Below are 22133 nucleotides of genomic sequence, written 5' to 3'. Positions count from 1 at the left end.
AGCAGGACTAGAGGTTTCCTTTAATTCTTTATGATAGATCTGATGAATATGTTCTCATTCCAGAAGATTATTTGTTTAGAAGGGCTGCTTTTTGTGAAGTCAAAGAGTACTTTTAAGAAAAATTTTAAAAATGTTCATCTTCTGTGTCCTATCTGCTGATCTCTTAAAGGTCTGACTACACAGCATTTGGTAGTTTTCTAAACTGTAATTCATATTTAAGACTATTTACAAGTTCTAGTCTTGTTACTATAAAAGATTTTTTGTATTATATCTTAAGTTTCAGAACCCACATAGTATTTTTTTTTTCAATTTTTCTTGTTTACATGAACTCTGTGATTTGGTTTTCAGATCCATCACGGATGAACAGCTCTCTGAAGTCTATGTTAAGTGGCGGCAACACTCCCAGCTTCTCAAAGACAGTGATTTTAGTTTTCAGGAGCCTATCATGGCTCTACGCACAGTCATTTTGGAGATCCTGATTGAAAAGGAAATGGAGAACTCCCAAAAAGAATGTTTTAAGGACATTCTTACCAAGCACCTTGTAGAATTATCTATACTGGCCCGAACTTTCAAGAACACTCAGGTAAAAATGATTTAAAACTATGTCATCTCACCTCTTGACCTTTCCTTTTATTTTTCAGAAAACAGAAAGCATGAGTGAAAAAGAAATGTCACTGAGAAATAGAGGTTGCTGTTCTTAATAACATGTTGTAAGACTAATTGTTTAAGATTTCTCATTTTGGAATTATACCTGAGTTTAAGCCTTGGGCAAAGTACTTAATCTTTTCTCAACCTCAATTTCCTGGTTATAAAATGAGAAGATACCAAGCTTACTATATTGATAACAGTTGAGTGATTATATACACTGTCTACATATATACAGACTTACCATGTGTGTGTGTGTGTATGTGTATATATATATATATAGAGAGAGAGAGAGAGAGAGAGAGAGGGAGAGACAGAGACACAGATAGATGTGAGGTGGTGGGATGGAAGATGAGCAGAAAGGTACTTAAGACAGTCCCTGAAAAATAGTTAAGTCTTCAGTGAATGATAGTTGCTGCTTTCATTATTATTATTAATGGTAGTAGTAGTAACAATAAAAGTATTTATTCCCATATGTCATTTTCATTTCAGCTCCCTGAAAGGGCAATATTTCAAATTAAACAGTATAATTCAGCTAGTCGTGGAGTCTCTGAGTGGCAACTGGAGGAAGCACAAGTATTCTGGGCAAAAGAGGAGCAGAGTCTTGCCCTGAGTATACTCAAGCAAATGATCAAGAAGTTGGATGTCAGCTATACAAAGGTTTATTTTTCTTAACTGGCTGAAATAGTGTTTTACTGTCATTAAAAAAAAAACAACTATGCTTTAAAATATTTTTAATAATTATTTTAAAGCTTTGAAATTACTAATCCATGAGCAAGATATTGTAAAAAGAAGTTTTTTAAAATTAATTTGTAAAAGAAGTTTTGAAACTGTCTGTTTTTCCTGTTTACAACAATTAAATTAGTCCTTCTTGTAGTAGATTCATTTAATGTATCCCAATGTTAAGCCTTTTAACTTTCTGTAGAATTCAAGAAAGGCATATGGGACATAAACATGAAATAGCCACTATAAATTTGAAATGGCAAGTGAAAAAATGGAAGAGAAAATGAATGACAGAACAAAAGTAGGGAAAAAAAAAAGCAAGTTGGGACAATTAGTTTGTCAATCCAAATGCTCTAAAAATATCACATCTAATAGTCTATCTTACATTACCTATTAGTTACTGCAAACTTGTGTTGCTACTTCAGCTGTATGCCCAGTAGACAACGGATAAAGTAGAGGCATTTGTAGCAATCATGAAGTGTTCAAAGGTTTGTCTCCTATGGTGTCCGTCAAACACCTACCTGCTTGGTGAATATCAACTTACTCTACCTTTGGATCTTGCATGCTTGTATGGCATCCTCTGTTATTAGAAAAATCATCATTATACCAAAGTAGTTGTTGCCAGTAATATGTTTAAATATTGCTTAACAGTATGGGCCCTGTCTGGAGTTCTACCCACCCTCTTTGTACCTCAGTTTTCTAATCTTCAAATTGTGGGTAATGTTAGTACTCATTTCATAGGATTCTTGTGGCTACTAAATAAGTTAATAAACAGAGCCACTAGAAAGTGCCTGGCATATATAAGTACTCAGTAAATGTGAATTACTCCAATAATGGTGGTAATAGAAAATGAGCATTTCATAAACTTACATACTTGGAATTATTAAAATAGTTGTATGGTGAAAGGAGATGAGGAAAAATATTTTTAACCGCTTTTTTCCCTTACATGGAGGACAGTTTTGTATAGTCATAATAATGAATTAACATTTTAAGATTTTGCTTTTCTTCTTCAGGATGATCCCGCCCTAAAACCTATATACACAGAATGTCTGAGAATTTGTGGCAACTGGTTAGCAGAAACTTGCGTAGAAAGTCCTGCAGTCATTATGCAGACCTATCTAGAAAAGGTAAGATTTAGGAGCAATGCTTAAGATGGTTATTTAGCATGAATACACTTGATCTTTTAATTGAGACCAGAGGTATTTCAAAAGCACATAAAAGCATGGTATTATTTTCTATATATTATCACTGTTGTAGCTCTGTATAATCTTTAGGTTATTCCTTTAGTTTAATTAAATTTGGAAATAATTACATCACTAAATAAGTGTCACATGAAAAGCATGATGTGATTATTTTTAAACTTGATAGAGCTCTTTGTTTTTGAGCAGTTCTTTACAAATATTAGATCTTGGGTTATTTCTACACTGCCAAAGTTATTTTGAAAAGTCAAGATAATGTTTCATATAATTTCACTTTTATGTGTATATAAATTAAACTTTAGTTACGGGTATTACCTTAATATGAGTAATTCTTTAGATGTATTTAGTACTTGTAAATATAGTTTAAATGTTTATGTTTTCTTGAAGGCAGTGGAAGTTGCTGGAGAAAGCAGTGATGAGCTAAGTAATGGAAAAATGAAGGCATGTCTCTCATTAGCCCGGTTCTCAGATACTCAGTACCAGAGAATTGAAAACTACATGAAATCATCAGAATTTGAAAACAAGCAAGCTCTCCTGAAAAGGGCCAAAGAGGAAGTGGGCCTCCTTAGGGAACATAAAATTCAGACCAATAGGTAACTAGGAGTCTACGTGTGACAATTTTGTCTTCACCAGTCATAAAGTCAGCTGAGTGAATGTGTTTGTGTAGAAAGTGTAACTTGATCTTTTTATCTGGCATAGTTTTGAGCAACAGAGCTTCGCTTAAGTATACATATGGACTGTCTTGGCCCTAGTGTGGTTGTTAATCACAACTTAAATTAGTATGTAAGACATTGACATGTGTTCCTTTGTGTAGAATTCATGCTCTGGTTCTAAGCTCATTGTAGAGTATGTAGATATTAGCTATTTGTTTTTTGGGGTTTTTTTGTTTGTTTTGTTTTTTTGTTTTTGGTATGTTAGTATCACAGTGGAAAGAGATAGGTGCTGAAATAAAATGCAGAAGAGTTACCAATTAGATAATTAAATCCTTTTATTTAAGCCTGATGTGAATCTGTATTCTAGTGTAAGTAGAGAATTAAGTTAACTAAATAGCTTGGGGTAGAGTCCACTTTGTCCTTGGTTGTCTAGGAAGGTTTAATTATGTGAATTGCACAATTAAGACATAAGTAAGTTTGTTCCCTTTATGTTTAATAATATAACCCTTAAGATTTTGCTTTTTCTCCTGTGATGGACACCTGATTTTCCACTTATGTTGTATATAATGTATGATTTTGTAGTTTTGTAAAATTTTATGGCTTTTGCATTTTCCTTCGATGCAAGATACACAGTAAAGGTTCAGCGAGAGCTGGAGCTGGATGAATGTGCACTCCGTGCATTGAAAGAGGATCGTAAACGCTTCTTATGTAAAGCAGTTGAAAATTACATCAACTGCTTATTAAGTGGAGAAGAACATGATATGTGGGTATTTCGACTTTGTTCCCTCTGGCTTGAAAATTCTGGAGTTTCTGAAGTCAATGGCATGATGAAGGCAAGTCTTATTCAACCCAATATTGTAGCCTGTGCTTAAAAAACTTAGACATAAGCCCCTTGATGCCAGGGCTTTTGTATACCCCTTTGTATCACTAGCACTTGGTTCAGTGCTCTACACACTTGATAAGCTCTAGATCATGCAGGTTTGTGTGGAGGTGAAATAATTTAGTTTGGTCCTGCATCTTTGCAGTTACCACAGGAGAGTGCCCAGAATGGGGAACTAGATTGGGGGATGTAAAAAGCAATTAAAGATCATGTGATCACAGGTGGGTTTTTCTCCCCTGCTTTATGCTTTTATGGGGAGTTTTATAATGAATTACCTTTGTAAATAGAAAAAAGATATTTTAAAGAAAATATTAGAACAGCAGTATTTCATAAGTTTTTATTTAAAAATGTTAGATTTTAGTGATGACAACTAATATTAAAGTCAGGTTGACAAGATATATTAATATATTGTAAGTCTATGTGAAGGTTGAAGGTAAAATGGTTCTCCTGGATGAAAAGAATAAGACTCATAATAGATACAGTCAATCTCTGCTGTAGTGCATACAAAATCCTATTACTTTTGGCCTATAGGGAAAAATAATTATTCCATTTTATTATACATTGACTTCTCAGGAGTCAAGATCACAGTAGTACTCACATCCACATTTGTCCTCCCTGGATTCACTGGAATATAAGCAGTGGCAAGTATTCCAGTTGTGAATACAATTTAATTTAGGACCAAATATTGACCTACCAACATGTCAATCTAGAATGCTCATTGGAAAGATTTTCAGATAAGTGACAAAGAAAAGAATATAGTTAGTGGAGTTTTATTAACAACCACTAGGTTATGTTAGTAAGAGCATTATCATAGAATATTTGCTTAGATGTGAGAATATTTGAAATACATTTTTTCTTAATTTTGGTGTTTTTTTCTTAATGGTAGAAAGAGGGAATGAAGATTCCATCATATAAATTTTTGCCTCTTATGTACCAATTGGCTGCTAGAATGGGGACCAAAATGATGGGAGGCCTAGGATTTCATGAAGTCCTCAATAATGTAAGTAAACCTGAAAATCAAAATACAATAATAGCTTTTCTTTTATATTACTATATACTATATACAATAAATACTGCCATTTCTCTCTGGAAAATGAAAATACAAAATTTTGCATTTTGTCTCTTCTCACTCCACATAAGTTACTCAATTTCTCTCTTATTTCTCATGTGCCTCTCTATCTGTTTCTCACACACACAGACATACACACACATTACTCATTGCAGTATCTAGACAGTAACATACATTTTAATGCTAAGCAAAATGAAAAATATGGGTTTTCTATTTTTTTGTTTATTTGAATAAATCTAATAGTTCTTAATTTTCTTACAGCTCATCTCTAGAATTTCAATAGATCACACCCATCATACTTTGTTTATTATATTGGCCTTAGCAAATGCAAACAAAGATGAATTTTTGACCAAACCAGAGGCAGCAAGAAGGAGTAGAATAACTAAAAATGCACCTAAACAAAGCTCTCAGCTTGATGAGGTATTTGGATTAAACATACATATCTTTTTGAAATGTGATGCTCATTCTTTCCCAGAATATTTCTTTTTAAAATCCTTTGTTATTATGATGCCACCTAAAATCAGCTCACAATTTTTGAACATTTCCCAAAGCATAGGAGATACCAGTAGTATTTTACTTTTTTCCCTCACAGCAATAGGCAAAAGGAAAAAAATAGATTAAAAAAAATAAATTTAAAGGGTAAAAAGGCAATTTTATTATACAGATATATTGCATAGTGGTGAAGTCTGGGCTTTTAATGTAACCGTCATCCTTCACCCAAAAATTGATTTTTGAAAGGCATCTAAGTCATTGACTATTGAGAGTATTGTACTTTTGGATGTATTTCATTCATAAGATGACTGTTTTGTTTGTATCTGAGGAATTATAGTGATCTCATTGTCTAGATTATACATAAATTCTATTTTTCTCTTTGTTTGTGTGACTCTGAGAAGTTTAAGTGTTGGGCAGTTCCTTATGTAATGTTTTCGTTTGTTTTTTATTAATAGGATCGAATGGAGGCTGCAAACAAAATAATACGTACTATCAGAAGTAAGAGACCTCAGATGGTCAGAAGTATTGAGGCACTTTGTGATGCTTATATTATATTAGCAAACTTAGATGCCACTCAGTGGAAGACTCAGAGAAGTATGTGTCTGAAAGAATGAATGTTGCTTTCTTGCTATGTTATTCTCTGTAGGGGGATATAGTAATTAGAGAGCCTAATAAGTAAATCTGTTTAAAATCACTAACAATGCTGTAATTACAAATACAAAAAAGGTCCTGGTGGTTATAATTCACATATGATCCAAAAATTTAATTTTTATCTAATAGCTTCAACATCCCCTAGTCTCTTTTTCACTTAATATCTTCTGGTGGAACTGATAATAGATGACTACACTAAATTAATGGTTTGATTTCTTCTGGTAATTTTCTGGAGCACACACTTGTTGCAGAGAATTGCAGCAAGTCTATTAAAGAGACAAGTCTATGAAAGTAACTGAAAAACTAAGAGTTTCTAGGGTCACATTTTTTTTTTTTTTTTTTAATGATAGTGGTTACTCATTGTACCCTGGAACTTAAAAACACCTTACTATTTCTTCCATAGGTGCTAAAATGCCTTTATTTAATCACTTTTCTTGCTGCTTCAGTTCAGATGATTATAAGCTGCTCTAATATTTGATTTGTGTATAGTCTCTAAGTGTGCACTTGCTTCTGAGTATCTCCCCATACTTTAATAATTGTATTTTTTCTATTCAGAATCATATCTTCAAGTTTAAATTCTTACTACTTTAAAATAAAAATGAGACTTCATGTATTGTTTCTCTAAGCAAACAGAGAATATTGTCATGTCTTTTAGCCATGTTTAATAGTAATGTGACAGGAGTATGTTATGTATATGCTATGCAAACTGTTATGCAATTATTTTAACGTGCTCGGTCTGGTCTGTCAGGTGGAGTCTGGTCTAATTACCAGTGCCAGGTAACCTGCAAATTCATTTGTAAGCCACACTAACCATTATTAAGTTCTGATCCTGAGTTGCATAATGGCCAGAGCCCAGGGTCTTCATTTCTAAATCAGGGCCTGAAACACAGATTAGCTGCAAGTTGGGGCCTATGGCATCTGCTGAATATTCCTGCTTTACCTTTTGTGCTGTTCCTTAGTTTGCAGTTGTCACTAAAAACTGTCCATTTTTAAATGCAGAAGGCATAAGTATTCCAACAGACCAACCAATCACTAAACTTAAGAATTTAGAAGATGTTGTTGTACCTACTATGGAAATTAAGGTAATTTATTGTTAACTCGTTTGATTTTTTGAATTAAATTCTTCTTTATTAGATTGAACATTTGAAATAGCCTTGTTAAATATTGGCAATTTTATGTGTTTCAACCTATAATTTTCAGTATTAGATTCTCCTTTGTTCAAGCCCTAAAATACTCAAAAGCTTCTCCTGCTTTCTTTTTCTTTGTCTTCAGTTTTACACCTCCCATCTTTCTTATGAAGGTCTCTAGACTGTTATCTTCATTGGCTAGAAGAAGGAAAGTTTCCATGTGCTTATGCCAAGATTAATTTTTGACTTGACAAGAAATTTCCCAATTATTATGTATTGTTTTTTTAAAATTTTATGTGCAGTAGAATGTATTGGCTATGATGTACTACAGTATTAGGTAATAGAGTATGTATTGTAGTATTAAGTTGACTGTCTATGCATAATACATTTAAGTCTGTTCTAACAATTTTTTATTACTGGAAGTACCATGTAGGCAGGCATATATGTAATAATAAATGTTAAAATGATCATCTTAAGTACATTGTAAGTCTCTCTTTTGAGTTTGCAGTTTAGGGCTTAGTATCTGTAGTTACTTGATTTGAAATATAGCTGCATCATGTGGATTAACTGATACCTTTCCAGCTATATCAGCTACATTATTTAGCCGAATGTTTCCTGAAAATGCCAGATTTAGCAATTACGAACTAGAAACTCCTTTCCACCCTATTCCAAAATTTACCTCACTAGATTTTTTGAGGAGTTTTGTTATTTCTCGGATGACTAAGTGAATCTTTTCATTAAACATAAGTAAAATTATAGCTCCAGTTCTTAACCAACAACACATTGTCATTCATTTCTCTGTTTAATATTAAAATTACCATTTATAATTTATTTTTCTTTAAATGCAAATAGTGTATCTGACCTGTTATCATACTTATTTTTTATTAGGTGGATCCCACAGGAGAATATAGAAATCTGGTGACTGTACAATCATTTAAAGCAGAATTTCGTTTAGCAGGAGGTTTAAATTTACCAAAAATAATAGATTGTGTAGGCTCTGATGGCAAGGAAAGGAGACAGCTTGTTAAGGTGAGACTTCCTTTCTCTGGCTTAGTCTTTAGAGGGTTATTAAAACCTTTTGTTGTTATTTTTTTCCTGCTTTATTTGGGTCTTTATCTTTAGTCTGAATAATTACAAATCAGGAAGACTTATAGAATAGAAATGTGTTAATTTGTAGAATCAGAATGCTTTACTCCACTTTTTGTGTCTCTGCTAGGCCATCATTATTGTGCAGTTGATTCAAAAAAATACTGTTAACATGTACAGACATGATGAGGTTAACAGTAAACTTACCGCTTGTGAAAAACTGTTTTGGTGATTGTTACTTATTTCTTTGAGTAGTACAAATTGAGGTCCTTTACCTTAGTATACTAGACCTGGCACTGTGCCAAGTGCTATTTAATGTACCAAAAAAGGATCTTTTCTGCCTTATTGATTATAAGACAGGAGCTCTTTGGGCCCTGCTGAAAAATGGTGGAGAGATACAATGTATCTTTACTCAGATATTTCCAGTGTGCCATCAGGTGGGGCCATTCCAATTATCTAATTACAAAAGTGGCTTGAAAACTTCCTTTTTCTAAATCAGTCTCCCTATTCAGTGCTATTGCTTATTCTAAATGAAAGAATGGCAGTAGGTCTTAAGAAACTGTTAAGAAGAACACAGATGTTCAGAATGATTTGAGTACCCTTTGCTATCCTCAGATGATTCTGCGTATTTTTATAATAAACTGAACTGTGCTTAGTTATTCATGTTTAATTATTATGAAGGGCCGCGATGACCTAAGACAAGATGCTGTCATGCAGCAGGTTTTCCAGATGTGTAATACATTACTGCAGAGAAACACTGAAACTAGGAAGAGGAAATTGACTATCTGCACATATAAGGTATCTAGTTTATACTTCTGCTGTTTCACCAAGAACGTATAAAAGATGCCATTATTTGGACCAGGGGTCGGCAAATAATGTTTTCTGTAAAGGACCAAATAATAAACATTTATTTTCTTAAAAAAAAGTATATTCATTAATGTCAATTGCAGTTAGATATTTCTTATAATCAACTGAAGTAGTTTTTTCCTATCTTTTTTTCTACTTATCAATATATTATAGAGATCTTTCTCATTTTTTAACAGCTGCATTGTGTATATGTATATACTTTATTATACAAGTTGTTATCAATGGGCATTGGGATTGTTTTCAGTCTTTTGCTGTGCAGTATTGAATAACCTTGAATATATAAATTTCATACACATGCAGGTGAATCTGTGAGATAGATTTCCAGAAAGTTGAATTGATGGTTTAGAGGATACATGCACCTATAATTTGGTAGATATTGCCAAATTACCCTTAATGGGGGTTTACCCATTTACATTTCCTCCAGCAGTTTGTTTGAGAAGATAATCCTCAGTCACATTATTCTATTCACTAATCATCTTTGGCCATTATATTGATTGTTCATTTAGCCTATCTATGTTTTAAGAAATAACAATAAATCCTCATTTTGAAGGGCCTATTTTCTATTGTTCTTACTGTTTTCATTCCTGTATCTCATTTTTTCCCTTTCTTCTTCTATCACTGTTGTAACAGGGCTTATTTGTTTATTCATTTTTCCTGTTTCCATGAGGATATAAACAAATTAATATGTTTGAATAATTCATTGTCTAACAGAGAAGCAGTCTTTCAGAAACTCTTAGGATAGCCCCATATACATTTCTTACACTCTCAAAATGGTACATGCCAATAAGTGTTTATTTTCTCTAGCAAGTTAACTCTATTATATAATTTGGAGTTATCTTAACCATTGAGCTCATTTAAAATATAATGGAGACCGGGCGCAGTGGCTCACGCCTATAATCCTAGCACTCTGGGAGGCTGAGGTGGGCGGATTGTTTGAGCTCAGGAGTTCGAGACCAGCCTGAGCAAGAGCGAGACCCCGTCTCTACTAAAAATAGAAAGAAATTATATGGACAGCTAAAAATATATATAGAAAAATTAGCTGGGCATGGTGGTGCATGCCTGTAGTCCCAGCTACTCGAGGCTGAGGCAGAAGGATTGCTTGAGCCCAGGAGTTTGAGGTTGCTGTGAGCCAGGCTGACGCCACAGCACTCTAGCCCGAGCAACAGAGCGAGACTCTGTCTCAAAAAAAAAAAAAAAAAAAATATGGAAAAAAGTCTCTTCTATAATAACAAAATATTTAATATGAACAAACTGTCTAGGAATAGTGTTAACAAGAAACATGTAGGACTGCAAGAAAAAAAAAACTACAAAAATATAACAAAGTGTAAAGAAAAGCTAAGTTAAGAGAAGGGTACTATGAGAAGACATTTAAAAATGTCAGCTCATTTCAAATTAATATGCAGACTTAGTTAAATTTCATTCAAATTTTTTTGTAACTTGGAAAAATGATTTGAAAGTTTATCTTGAAAAATATTAATATATTGGTGAGAATGACTAACATGTTTTTCAAAAAAGTAATGGGTAAAAGTAGACTTCATCCAATCATACTAAAATAAATGATAAAACTTTAGTAATGAAAATGGTATGGTTCATGGAATAAGAATTGATAGATCATTAAAATAGAGTAAGTAGCCTTAAAACACATATTTATCTTCACATTTATAAGAATTCAACATATATAGTATAGCTTTTTAAAAGTTCCTTACTAACCCAAAAAATGCTGTTTTCTCTGGGTATGATGGCATTATGAGTGACACCTACTTTTTTATATATTTCCAGTTTTCCACAATGAACATTATTATCAAAATAATTGCTAAATTAAAATCCCCAAATAATTAGGGAAGTGGGGAGGAAGAATGTAGATCTTCCTTCCAAAATTCTTATTGAGCAGGCTGTTGTAATTAGATGCAGAACTTGGTTTTGAGATTCGTAACTGCTTTCAGAAACAGAAATATAAAACTCATTGTTTGGAAGGGAGTGCATTATTCATTAGGAAAAACACACTTTTTTCTTAGCCTTAAAGTTTGTGAGAAGTTTGTGATGTGGAACTTTATGGGATATAAACTAATATAACAGATACTTTCCATTAGCAGTCAAAAAAATAGTCTTCAATGAATGCAGAAAGCAAACGTTAAACTTAAATCTCTGTAAAAGATATTCTGTAGAGGGACTTCTTTGATGTGTATGAGATCAGTGGTGCTCAAACTGTAGCAGACATCATAATCACCTGGAGGTTTTGTAAAACACAGATTGCTGAGCCCATTCTCAGAATTTCTAATTTAGTAGGTCTAGGGTAGAACCTGAGAATGTGCATTTCTAGCAAGATATCAGTGATGTTGATGTTGCTCTGGTCCAGGGACTACACTTTTGAGACCCATCAGTCTAGTTACTATCTATTGTTCTGACTTAATCATAGGACAGTTGATGAGCTATTAGCTATCTCTTAGGACAGATAATTTAAAGATTGCTAAGAAGTTTTCATTTTTTAATTTTCTTTTAGAGAAAGGGTCTTACTCTGTCACCTAGGCTGGGGTGCAGTGGTGCAGTGATGGCTCTCTGCAGCCTCAAACTCCTGGGCATCTCCCGCCTGAGCTTCCTGAGTAGCTGGGACTACAGGTGCATGACAGCACACCTAGCTATTTTTTTTTTAGAGGCAAGGTCTTGCTATGTTGCCTAGGCTAGAAGATTTTAGAGAGTAGATATTCTGTAATGTGAATGAATCAAAGGAAATTTTTATGTATTTTTTGTTAGAAATGGGATCTTGCTCTATCTCCCAGGCTGGATGAAAGGAAATTTTCATGGTATGAATGCCAGGCTTTTAGATTGCAAAGATAATGGTTCAAGAATTGAGTTATTATAATGGGTCACAAAAGTACCAGCTACAGGAGCACCTCCTGGTTTTCTCAGAAAGTATCTGAGATTTCCAAGGGTTTCCAAGCAGAAATACAATTGAACCTCCAAAGTTCATTGCTATAAAGCCATGGTCCCCAACCCCTGGGCCATGGACTGGTACCAGTCTGTGGCCTGTTAGAAACTGGGCTGTACAGCAGGAGGTGAGCAGCAGGTGACCTAGCGAAGAAGCTTCGTCTGTATTTACAGCCACTCCCCATTTTTCCCATCACCGCATAAGTTCCGCCTCCTGTCAGATCAGTGGCAGGGCATCAGATTCTCATAGGAGCGCAAACCCTACTGTAACTGCACATGCAAGGGAACTAAGTTGCATGCTCCTTATGAGAATCTAATGCCTGATGATCTGGGGTGGAGCTGAGGCAGTAATGCTAGCGCTGGGGCGTGGCTACAAATGTAATAAATGTAATGTGCTTTACTCATCCTGAACCCATCTCCTTCCCACCCCTCACCCCAGCCCATGTAAAAATTGTCTTCCATGAAACCTGTCCCTCATGCCAAAGAGGTTGGGGTCTGCTGCTATAAAACTTGAACAAGAGAAAGCCTGACCTAGAATATTTTGAAGAAAAAAATTACTAAACTTTCATATCTACCTTAGAACTTTTTTAGCATCTAATTTTTGTGCAGAGCTATTTCACCAACTAAATTATTCCATTACGATATTTAGATAAAGGGCAACCCAGGTAACTAATTGAGTTATTTGATATTATGTATCTGAATATTAAAGTGTAACCTCTGAACATGAGAGTTTAGGTTTGACTTTGTTACTTTGAATTACAATACTAGGCCAATAGTGTTATTTTGAAATTACTCCAAGAATGTGAAAAGTTGTGTCATCAATATGTTGAACTAACTGTTTTTACCTTTAGTTAAGGTTCTTGGAGGTATTATAGGGAAGCAGTCTACCTAGTCCAGGTCTTCTGTGGAGTCATTCCCAATCCTGGGATTCGGGCCTTCTGTGATCTTTGTGTCAACAACAGGGTACATTGACTAACTGGAAATAGCTCTTGATAGCCAAATCTCATGTATCAGTATGCACCCGCAAAAGGAGAGACTTGTATATTGAGGCACACCAGATATCTCTTGTCAGAGAGAATCAGATGGAGATAAAGACAAAGTTCTCACTGTGTGTGCTGGTAACTAAAACTTAGCCCTCTGACATGAACCAGAATTAGGGTGGCTGGCTGAATTTTTCTCCACCAAAACTACATTGCTAGAAAGTATACTGAACAACAAGTCTAAAGTTTTAGATGTCAGAGGAATTTGTTTTCTAAAATGCAAGTATCAGCTGAAACTGGGGACCTCTATGCTGCAAGCAAATATTCAAATGTTTTCCAACAAAAAACAGATACAACAAAGTCATTAAAAGGTTAGTTAACTTTAAAATTAACAAATGGTTTTTATTTTTTGAAATTATTAAGTACATGGTAGTTATATTTTTATAAAATAATGTGCATTTTTAAGTATCTCTAATTGAAGTTTCTTGAATGTGGCCTTATTTGTTGATTACAGCTAAATTAATGCAGCCTTCCAACACAAAAAGATTCTCCATCCCTGTTCATCCTCCCTTATGCCAATAAATAATTTTTGTTCCTTATGTATATTTCAGAGCGCCCTTCTCAGTTGGGGTTCTGGGAGAGAAGCCATAATGTCCTAAGGCATTCACTGAATATAATGAAGTAACGTCATTTCTATGTGTGTATCTATGACGATACCAGCCATGTACCTGGGGAGAATTGAGAAAATAGTCATCAGTCATTTTTGTGATACCTATACAAAATACCCAGATACCCAGTTGAAATAGATTTTCCAGAGAATCTTTAGTACCAGAAAAAACACTGTCATTTGCATTTTAAAACTTAAATTCAACTCTTTCTCTATCAACCAACATCATAGTTGGAACTCTGAACTGAGGTAGAGAAAAGCTAATCTGTTCCCTTCTAGAGCAATCACTCAAAAAAAAAAAAAAGAGGGGTGTGATTTTTTTCCCCCAGAACTCAATATTGATAGGGAGTAATTAATGGAAAAGAGACCTTAGACGAACTGTACTACAATGGAAGAATGTTAATGTGATCAGGCATCTGGGGTCACAGCTAACTCAGAGTCAAAGATAGGGTAGGATTTCCTGGGAAGCATTTAGAGGTACTTAGACAGAAAGGGAAATCAGTTGGAAAGGCTGTGTGATGATTCATTTGTTTGTTTAATAAGTGTTAATTTACATGCCTAGTGAAGACTTTTGTCAGCTTACATACAGCCTTTTGGAAGGGCTGGTTCCTGGTAAGGTTAGTCAGTTATGTAGCAGTCTAAGAGATAACCCAAACTCAATAAGTTTAAAGTAGAACTCTTGATTAATCACCTCCACCCTTAAGATACCTGAAACCAAAAACAACCTGTTCTTTCCCATCTCAGTAAATGGCACTACCTTCACTTGGTTGCTTAGACTAAAACCTAGAGGCCTTACTTTCTTTTTACTTTTATTATGATGGAAATTTTCAAACATTCAAAACGAGACAGAATAATATAATGAATCCCTTTGTACCCATCACCCAGCTTCAACAACTAGCAAATCATGGACAATTTTGTTCCATTTCTACTACCACCTACTTCCTCTCTTCCAATATTATTTTGAAGCAAGATGTCACATCTTTTCATCTGTAAATATGTCAGTGTATAGGTCTATAAGGTAATGTTTCTTTAGGAAAAACCTAAATCACAATACTGCCATCACTCCTAAAACACTTAGTAGAAACTCCTAAATGTCCTCAAATATTGGGGAAGTCATTTTAAACTTTTTTTTTCTGTTTCTCTGATCCTCGCACTACTTTCTTACCTCATTGAGGTTTCTTCTTTTTTTCCTCTCTCTCTTTTTTTTCACAGCAGAATGTCAAGCAAACCTCATTCAGTTTTATTCTCCAATGTCACCTCCTCCGAGAGGCCTTCCCTAACCATGTTGCCATGACTCACTTTCTCTCTTGTCTAAATTTATGTTTTGTTCCATTATACTTACTATCTGATATCATTCAATGTTTATTAGTGTATATGTTCCCTCATCAGAATGAACCTTTATGAGGGCGTAGTCTTAATCTGTCTCATTTGTTCCTCTATTCTCAGTGCCCTACCACTGTGTGTAACATGTAATAGACTCTCAACAAATATGTTAATAAATTGTTAAATGCCTCAAGACACAGAATATAAAATAGTTCAATGTTATTTGAGTACATTAAAAATAAAAATGTAGAATTAAAGATACCATGAAGACCCGTAACCAGCTGAGAAAAAATGTAATGATGTTGATAACAACAAAAAGGATTGTTGTAATATTAAGAACAACAAGGGGGCTGGGTGCAGTGGCTCACGCCTGTAATCCCAGCACTTTAGAAGGCCAAGGTGGAAGGATGGCTTGAGGCCAGGAGTTTGAGACCAGCCTGAGCAAGAGTGAGACCCCCATCTCTATAAAAAAATTAAAAAATTAGCCAGGCATGGTGGTGGTGCATGCCTGTAGTCCCAGCTACTTGGGAGGCTGAGGCAGGAGGATTGCTTGAGCCCAGGAGTTCAAGGTTGCAATAAGCTACGACTGGACCCTTGTACTCCAGCCTGGTGATAGAGCAAGACCCTGTCTCCAAAAAACAAACAAACAAACAAACAAACAAACACCAAAGGATTTATATGAAAACTATACAAAGAACTCTTACACACCAGTAATAAAAAGACAAGCCAGTAGGAAAAAGAGTAAAGAATATAAACAAGGTAGTTCACAAGAAGAAAACATTTGAGTGGTCAATAAAACTATCAAATGATACTTAACTTTACTAGTGGTCTGGAAAATACAAATTAAAACCGCAGTGAGTTACAATTACACACCCTCAAATTGGAAAAATATAAAAAGTCTGACAATACTAAGTGTTGGGAAAGTTGTGGAATAACTCTGCTGGTGGGTATATAAATTGGTACCATTGCTTCAACTGGTTTACTAAGTTGAAGATACATATCCCTTATGACCCAGCTTTTCAATTCCTAAGTGTAAACGCTAGAGAAACTAAAATATCTTTACTGAGAGAATGGTTCATTGCAGCAATATTTCAGGGAAATCTGGAAAAATGTAAATGTTAATACATAGATTAGATAATTGTGGTATATTTATACAGCTTCAGCTGTTAAAATGAATGACTTAGAGTTAATTAATACTAACACAGCTGGTGATAAAAATAGTCTTAAATAAGAAAAAAGGAAATTGCAGAAGTATACTTATAGTATACTCTTTATTTAAAGCTTACAACTATTTATGTATGTTTAGCTTTGAAATAAAAATAAACCCCAAAATATATGAACATGATAAAACAGCAGTCATCTTGATGGTGGGAAGAGACATGGGATCAGCGAGGGATACAAAGGGAACTTCATCTCTTTCCCAGCAAATGTGAGAAAAATCTTAGATTTGATAAAGCTGTTTAATGGATAAAAGGGTATTTGTTTATATCATTTTTCTACACTTTATACATGTTTACAATATGTCATAATTTTAAAAAATAACTTTTCCAGCAAAATTTGCTTGTTTTATATTTAGGAATACATTTTCTCTTGGTAAAGCTAGTAAGACTGTAAAGCAAGAATACATTTAATTTCAATAATTAAGATATACTAAATTTGAGACCACATTCAGGGGTAATAGTTTTCAAAGTGAAATTCCTCAAATTTAATAGATATTAGAAGTATAAGGAAAGCAGAGTTCATTCCTCTGCCAAATGGAACAAACTAAGTATGGATCAATCACAGATGATGATGAGTATAATTAACAGAAGTGACCTCTCAGGGATTGATAGGGATTGAGTGATGGACAGGGTTTCAGAATTCTAAGCAGCAGCCTAGAAAATCATATTCTTTGAGCTTAAGTTTATTTCCAGTTGCTTGCCTCTAAGGAGCTTTGTCTCCTATGGATAGAGAAATATTAATACAACTTGAAAAAATGCTTTGCACTGACTCTGATAGTTGAATGTTCATCAGATGCTGTTTAATGGCCTTCCATAATGAAAAGGTATTTATTCTTTAACTTCAGGTGGTTCCCCTCTCTCAGAGAAGTGGTGTTCTTGAATGGTGCACGGGAACTGTCCCTATTGGTGAATTTCTTGTTAACAATGAAGATGGTGCTCATAAAAGATACAGGCCAAAGGATTTTAGTGCCTATCAATGCCAAAAGAAAATGATGGTGAGTAGCACTCAAAATTTAAAGTTATTGCAAGATCATTTAACCACTTATTAAAGCTGACAGCTATCAATATTATAGAATACAAAAAGTTTTAATTTCATAAGGTAATTGGTAAAGATACTAAGTAAAAGAAAGTAAGCTCACGGAATGAAAGTGTACATGAGTGAAAAAGGAAGGTTTTTAAACTATGTAACATATCAGCCCTTGTCAGATGAGAAATTTAAATGTTATTCACTGTGCAAATTTGCTTTCAATTTGTGGTAAGCCAATTCTTAACAAAACACAAATGTCAGGTGCAGTGGCATCAACCTGTAATCCCAACCTACTTGGGAGGTTGAGCTGGGAGGATCGCTTGAGCCCAGGAGTTCAAGGCCAGGCCAACAGAGTGAGACCCCCATCTCTTTAAAAACACAGAACAAAACAAAGCACTAACTAAAACAAAAAATAGATTATGAAGTAATTTTTATATGAAACTGCTATAGAGAAACTTCTAAGACACTTGCCATGTCACACTGGCCATCTGGTCTGACATTTATTCACTGATTCAGCAACATTTAATAAGTGCCTCCTACTTACCAGGTACTATGTAGAGACTTCATAAATATTATAACTAATCATCATCATCCTTAGCCCCATTTTCAAATGAGAAGTTCATGCCAGGCATGGTGGCTCATGCCAGTAATCCCAACACTGGGAGGCTGAATAGGAGGATTGCTTGAGCGCAGGAGTTTGAGGTTGCAGTGAGCTATGATGATGCCACTGTACTCTAGCCTGGGCAGCAGAGTGAGACCCTGTCTCTAAGTTCAGTGTACTTAACTTGTGCAAGATCAATGAGCTAATAATAAAGAGTGGAGTAAGGATTTGAATCTTGTCTATCCAACTCCTAAATCCATTTACTGTTCATTTTATTGTGCTTTCTATTTCCTGTTTTTAAAAATATGCAGTAAATGCTATAGGCATTGTGATGGAAGTCTGTCAAGAACACACAGAGTACACTATAGGCATTGAGTAGGGCGTGTTACTTCTACCTGGGGCAGGGAGGAGTGGAGAGAATTAGATTCAAGAAAGGCTTCATAAAGAAGGTGGTATGTTAGCCGAATTTTACAAATGAGTTGTTTTTCAAGCCCAAAGGAGCATACAAGCAAGGAGAAGGAGGGATGAGCATAGGCCTTTAAGGAAGAGTAGATAGATGAGATTGGAGCAGTAGTTTTTGGTCAAAAAGTGTAGAGTTGCTTTAGGAAACACTAACAAGTTTGCACTTTATTTTGTAGACAATAGAGGACCCTTACGAAGGATAATAATATCAGATTTTCATTTTAGAAAGAAATTCTGACAGCACTGTGAGTTATATTTTTAAGAAAGCATGAGTTGGGGTCTGAACTAAGACTAATAAGGGTAGGAATGGAAAATTGTAGGTAGATAAAAATATTGAGGCAGAACTGAAAGGATTTGATTGCTGATTGGAAGTGAGGTTGGGGAAAAGGAGTAGTCAGTGCATCCCAGTTTTCTGGTTGGGGTGACTGGGTGGATGGTGAGGCTATTTACTGAATTGAAGAAGAGAGGAGGTGACTGAGGTTTGCCAAAGATGAAGAGGTATTTTGTTTGGATTTGGAAGTGATCCAAGTAAAGATACTGAGAGGGCAGTTGGAGAAGCACATCAAGCTAGAGCTTAATAAAGATGTCTGGGCCAAAGGTACAGATTTAGAAGTCATCAGCACGTAGATGGAGTTGAGCTCATTGAAGTAGAGAAGCTTTGCTTCAGGAAGGTATTATATAGTGAGAAGATGTTGGAGGAGAGAGATCTGAGACATGTCAACTGCCTCCATCAGGAATTCTTCATTCTTTCTCCTTTTCTGTTTCCTATTGCACCCCTAGTTCTGTGATGTCACCTGAGATTATCTGAAGCTACCTTTGGCATTTCTGTGTTTACTTCCACCTGGATTACAGGATCATTCACATTAGAATTTAATTAAAACAAGTAACAGTCATTATTGTTGTGCCTCCTTCCCCTGTGATTAATATGAAAATTCTAAAGGGATTATCACTTATAATTTATTGCTTCCCTTACCAAACTGTTAGCTTCTTGTGGGTAGAGAATCTTGTCCATCTTTTTATTGCCCCAGTATCTATCATCTTTTTCATATAGAAATGTAATAGACATTAAATTGGTTGAATGCAATATTGAGAAAATAATTTTAAGTATGATTTATTTAAAGGAAGTGCAAAAGAAGTCTTTTGAAGAGAAATATGAAACCTTCATGGATATTTGCCAAAATTTTCAACCAGTTTTCCGTTACTTCTGTATGGAAAAATTCTTGGACCCGGCTGTTTGGTTCGAGAAGCGATTGGCTTACACTCGCAGTGTGGCCACTTCTTCTATTGGTAATCTTCTTGTACATCTTAGTAGATTCATTGCTTTCCTATGTTCTGAGTTGCAGGGGCATGATGGGGATTATAGTGGTTTTGAACTAAACCATCTTCATCATTAGATCATTGTGTTTCTTATTCATCCCAATTCTTAGGTTCTAACCATAGCTTTTTATAGCTTTTGCAGAAAAGAATTCTTCTCCAGGCAGGGAAGTAAGACTGGTTTTTACTCCTTGTTTTGTAGTGAATATGGCTTGTCTTCTCTCCTTTCAATATATTATTTTTTGAGACTTTCCTGGGAAAATAATAAAACCTGCAGTAACTTCATTTGACTTATTTCCTTTAATTATTATTGGTCTTTGGCACAGAACCTCTATGATACCATGATAATATCACCCAATGATTGATTCTGTTTAATAGAATTTTGTTTTCAGAATAGAAATCATGATATATATATATATATATATACATATATATTTAGTGTACAACATATATTTTTATTTTGTTTTTTAATTTCTAAGAGATTGGAATAGCTGCATAGGGCATTTAACAAAATCCTAGAGTATGAGAACTAATAGGAACATCAAAGATCATCCAATCTATTGGTTTTCAACTAAAGACAAGTCCTTCCATCACTTATGTCCCATATCCCAGGGAGGCATGTGTATCTTGAAAAAATTCCCAGATAATTGTGAAACTCTCTTCTCTATTGAGGATCACTAATCTGGTACTAGTTTAGCTTATAAACAAGAAAGTATGCCTAGTTAATGACAGGGCAAGCCAGGCACCCAGGCATCCTGACTCCTTACCCAGTGTTTTTTATGTAATATCAGATGGTGTCTCTCATTAGGTTAAAAGCACTGTAAGATATGTTGTTATTTGTCTTAAAAACAGAAATGCAGTTTTTCCTGGTCATATACATGGTGAAATGAATTAGTGATTAATTTGTGTTAAATGTAATTCATTAAGCAGAAGAAAGTTTCACTATTTACCCTTAGATTTCTCAATTTAGAAGTATACCAAATAAAAATTTGAATAAATATAATACACTGCCTTGGCCCAGGTGAATAAGGGGTCTCAACTTTAACTATAATAATTTTCAAAGTGCTAATATTTTTAAATGTGTTCCTATTAATAAAGAGAAAATATTTTCTAGCAAATCATTTAAGATTTGTAAAACGCAATATGCTTGAAAATAGCTGGCAAGATTTAACTTAAAGTCAAAATGGCTAGTTATATACATAATGTCCTTTAAGTCTAAACTAATTAAAAATTATACTGAGTCAATGGCATTAGTTGAAGTTATGGCTAAATGTGTATTAAAATTAGAAGAAATCAGTGATTTCAGGTTTTGTTTTTTTTTTTCCTAGTTGGTTACATACTAGGACTTGGTGATAGACATGTGCAGAATATCTTGATAAATGAACAGTCAGCAGAACTTGTACATATAGATTTAGGTAAGTAATAAAAGGTATATATCTTTATTCTGTTTAATAAATATTTGGTCATCAAAGAATGTTGCTTGCTTGCCAAAATATTACAAATATGGGGGAGACAGACACGTCAAAGCAGTAAATATTGGGGTATTTTTTTTGTTGTTCTTTTTTTTTAAAAAAAAAAGCATAAACAGTGGTACTAGAAGGAGTAGCTAATTCAGCCTGGAATAATGAGTGAAACTTACTAGAAGAGGTGACATTTGAGCCAGGCCTTCAAGAAAGAAAGGAAGGATAATCCAAAGAGAAGATTGAGCAGATTTGAAAGGAGTAATTAAAATGCAGGATGTTGTGAGAATGGTGAAACAGTAAATGTGGCTGAAGTATAGTTTGCCTATTGTCAAGTAGCTTGAGAGTTAGATTGGTACTAGACTGTAAAAAGCCAGGCTAAGGATTTCAACTCTAATATGTTACATGATGGAAAGTAGATGAAGATATATTTAAGCAGGACATGATTATATTTGATTTTTCGAAAGCTAATTTCAGGAGCAATTTGTGGAGTATTACTGAGAGCAGGAAAACAAGTTAGGGGATATGATAATAGTTTTGATGAGAAATGATGAAGATTTGGTCTAAAGTTGTATTATAGAAACCAGGAGATTAGATTTGAGGGACATTTTTGTAGTAAACTGCACTAGTGTGATATTAGATGTGGAAACACTAGGGGACGACGGGTCTCCATCATAACTAAAGCTTCTGGCTAAGGAATTTATCAGGTTTTTTAAACAGTAACAAAATGGTGCATTTAGCTTTGCATATTATTTTGAAGTA

General features: G+C 34.5%; 1 protein-coding gene across 1 annotated transcript in view; it reads left to right on the top strand.

The window, feature by feature from the left end:
* ATM (ATM serine/threonine kinase) overlaps window positions 1-22133 on the top strand; it is a 121630-nt gene that overhangs the window by 88835 nt on the left and 10662 nt on the right. The window contains exons 45-58 of the mRNA XM_069468973.1: window positions 349-583; window positions 1138-1305; window positions 2382-2495; window positions 2955-3160; window positions 3846-4053; window positions 4987-5100; window positions 5431-5589; window positions 6117-6255; window positions 7312-7394; window positions 8328-8468; window positions 9207-9323; window positions 17353-17502; window positions 19719-19884; window positions 21240-21326. Of these exons, the coding sequence (XP_069325074.1) occupies window positions 349-583; window positions 1138-1305; window positions 2382-2495; window positions 2955-3160; window positions 3846-4053; window positions 4987-5100; window positions 5431-5589; window positions 6117-6255; window positions 7312-7394; window positions 8328-8468; window positions 9207-9323; window positions 17353-17502; window positions 19719-19884; window positions 21240-21326 (2087 nt within the window). The remainder of the gene's footprint in view (window positions 1-348; window positions 584-1137; window positions 1306-2381; window positions 2496-2954; window positions 3161-3845; window positions 4054-4986; window positions 5101-5430; window positions 5590-6116; window positions 6256-7311; window positions 7395-8327; window positions 8469-9206; window positions 9324-17352; window positions 17503-19718; window positions 19885-21239; window positions 21327-22133) is intronic.

Source organism: Eulemur rufifrons, chromosome 6, assembly GCF_041146395.1.
Source record: "Eulemur rufifrons isolate Redbay chromosome 6, OSU_ERuf_1, whole genome shotgun sequence".
Classification (NCBI taxonomy): Eukaryota; Metazoa; Chordata; class Mammalia; order Primates; family Lemuridae; genus Eulemur; species Eulemur rufifrons.
Note: the sequence above shows the minus strand (reverse complement) of the source record. Positions and strands in the feature narration are given on the sequence as shown.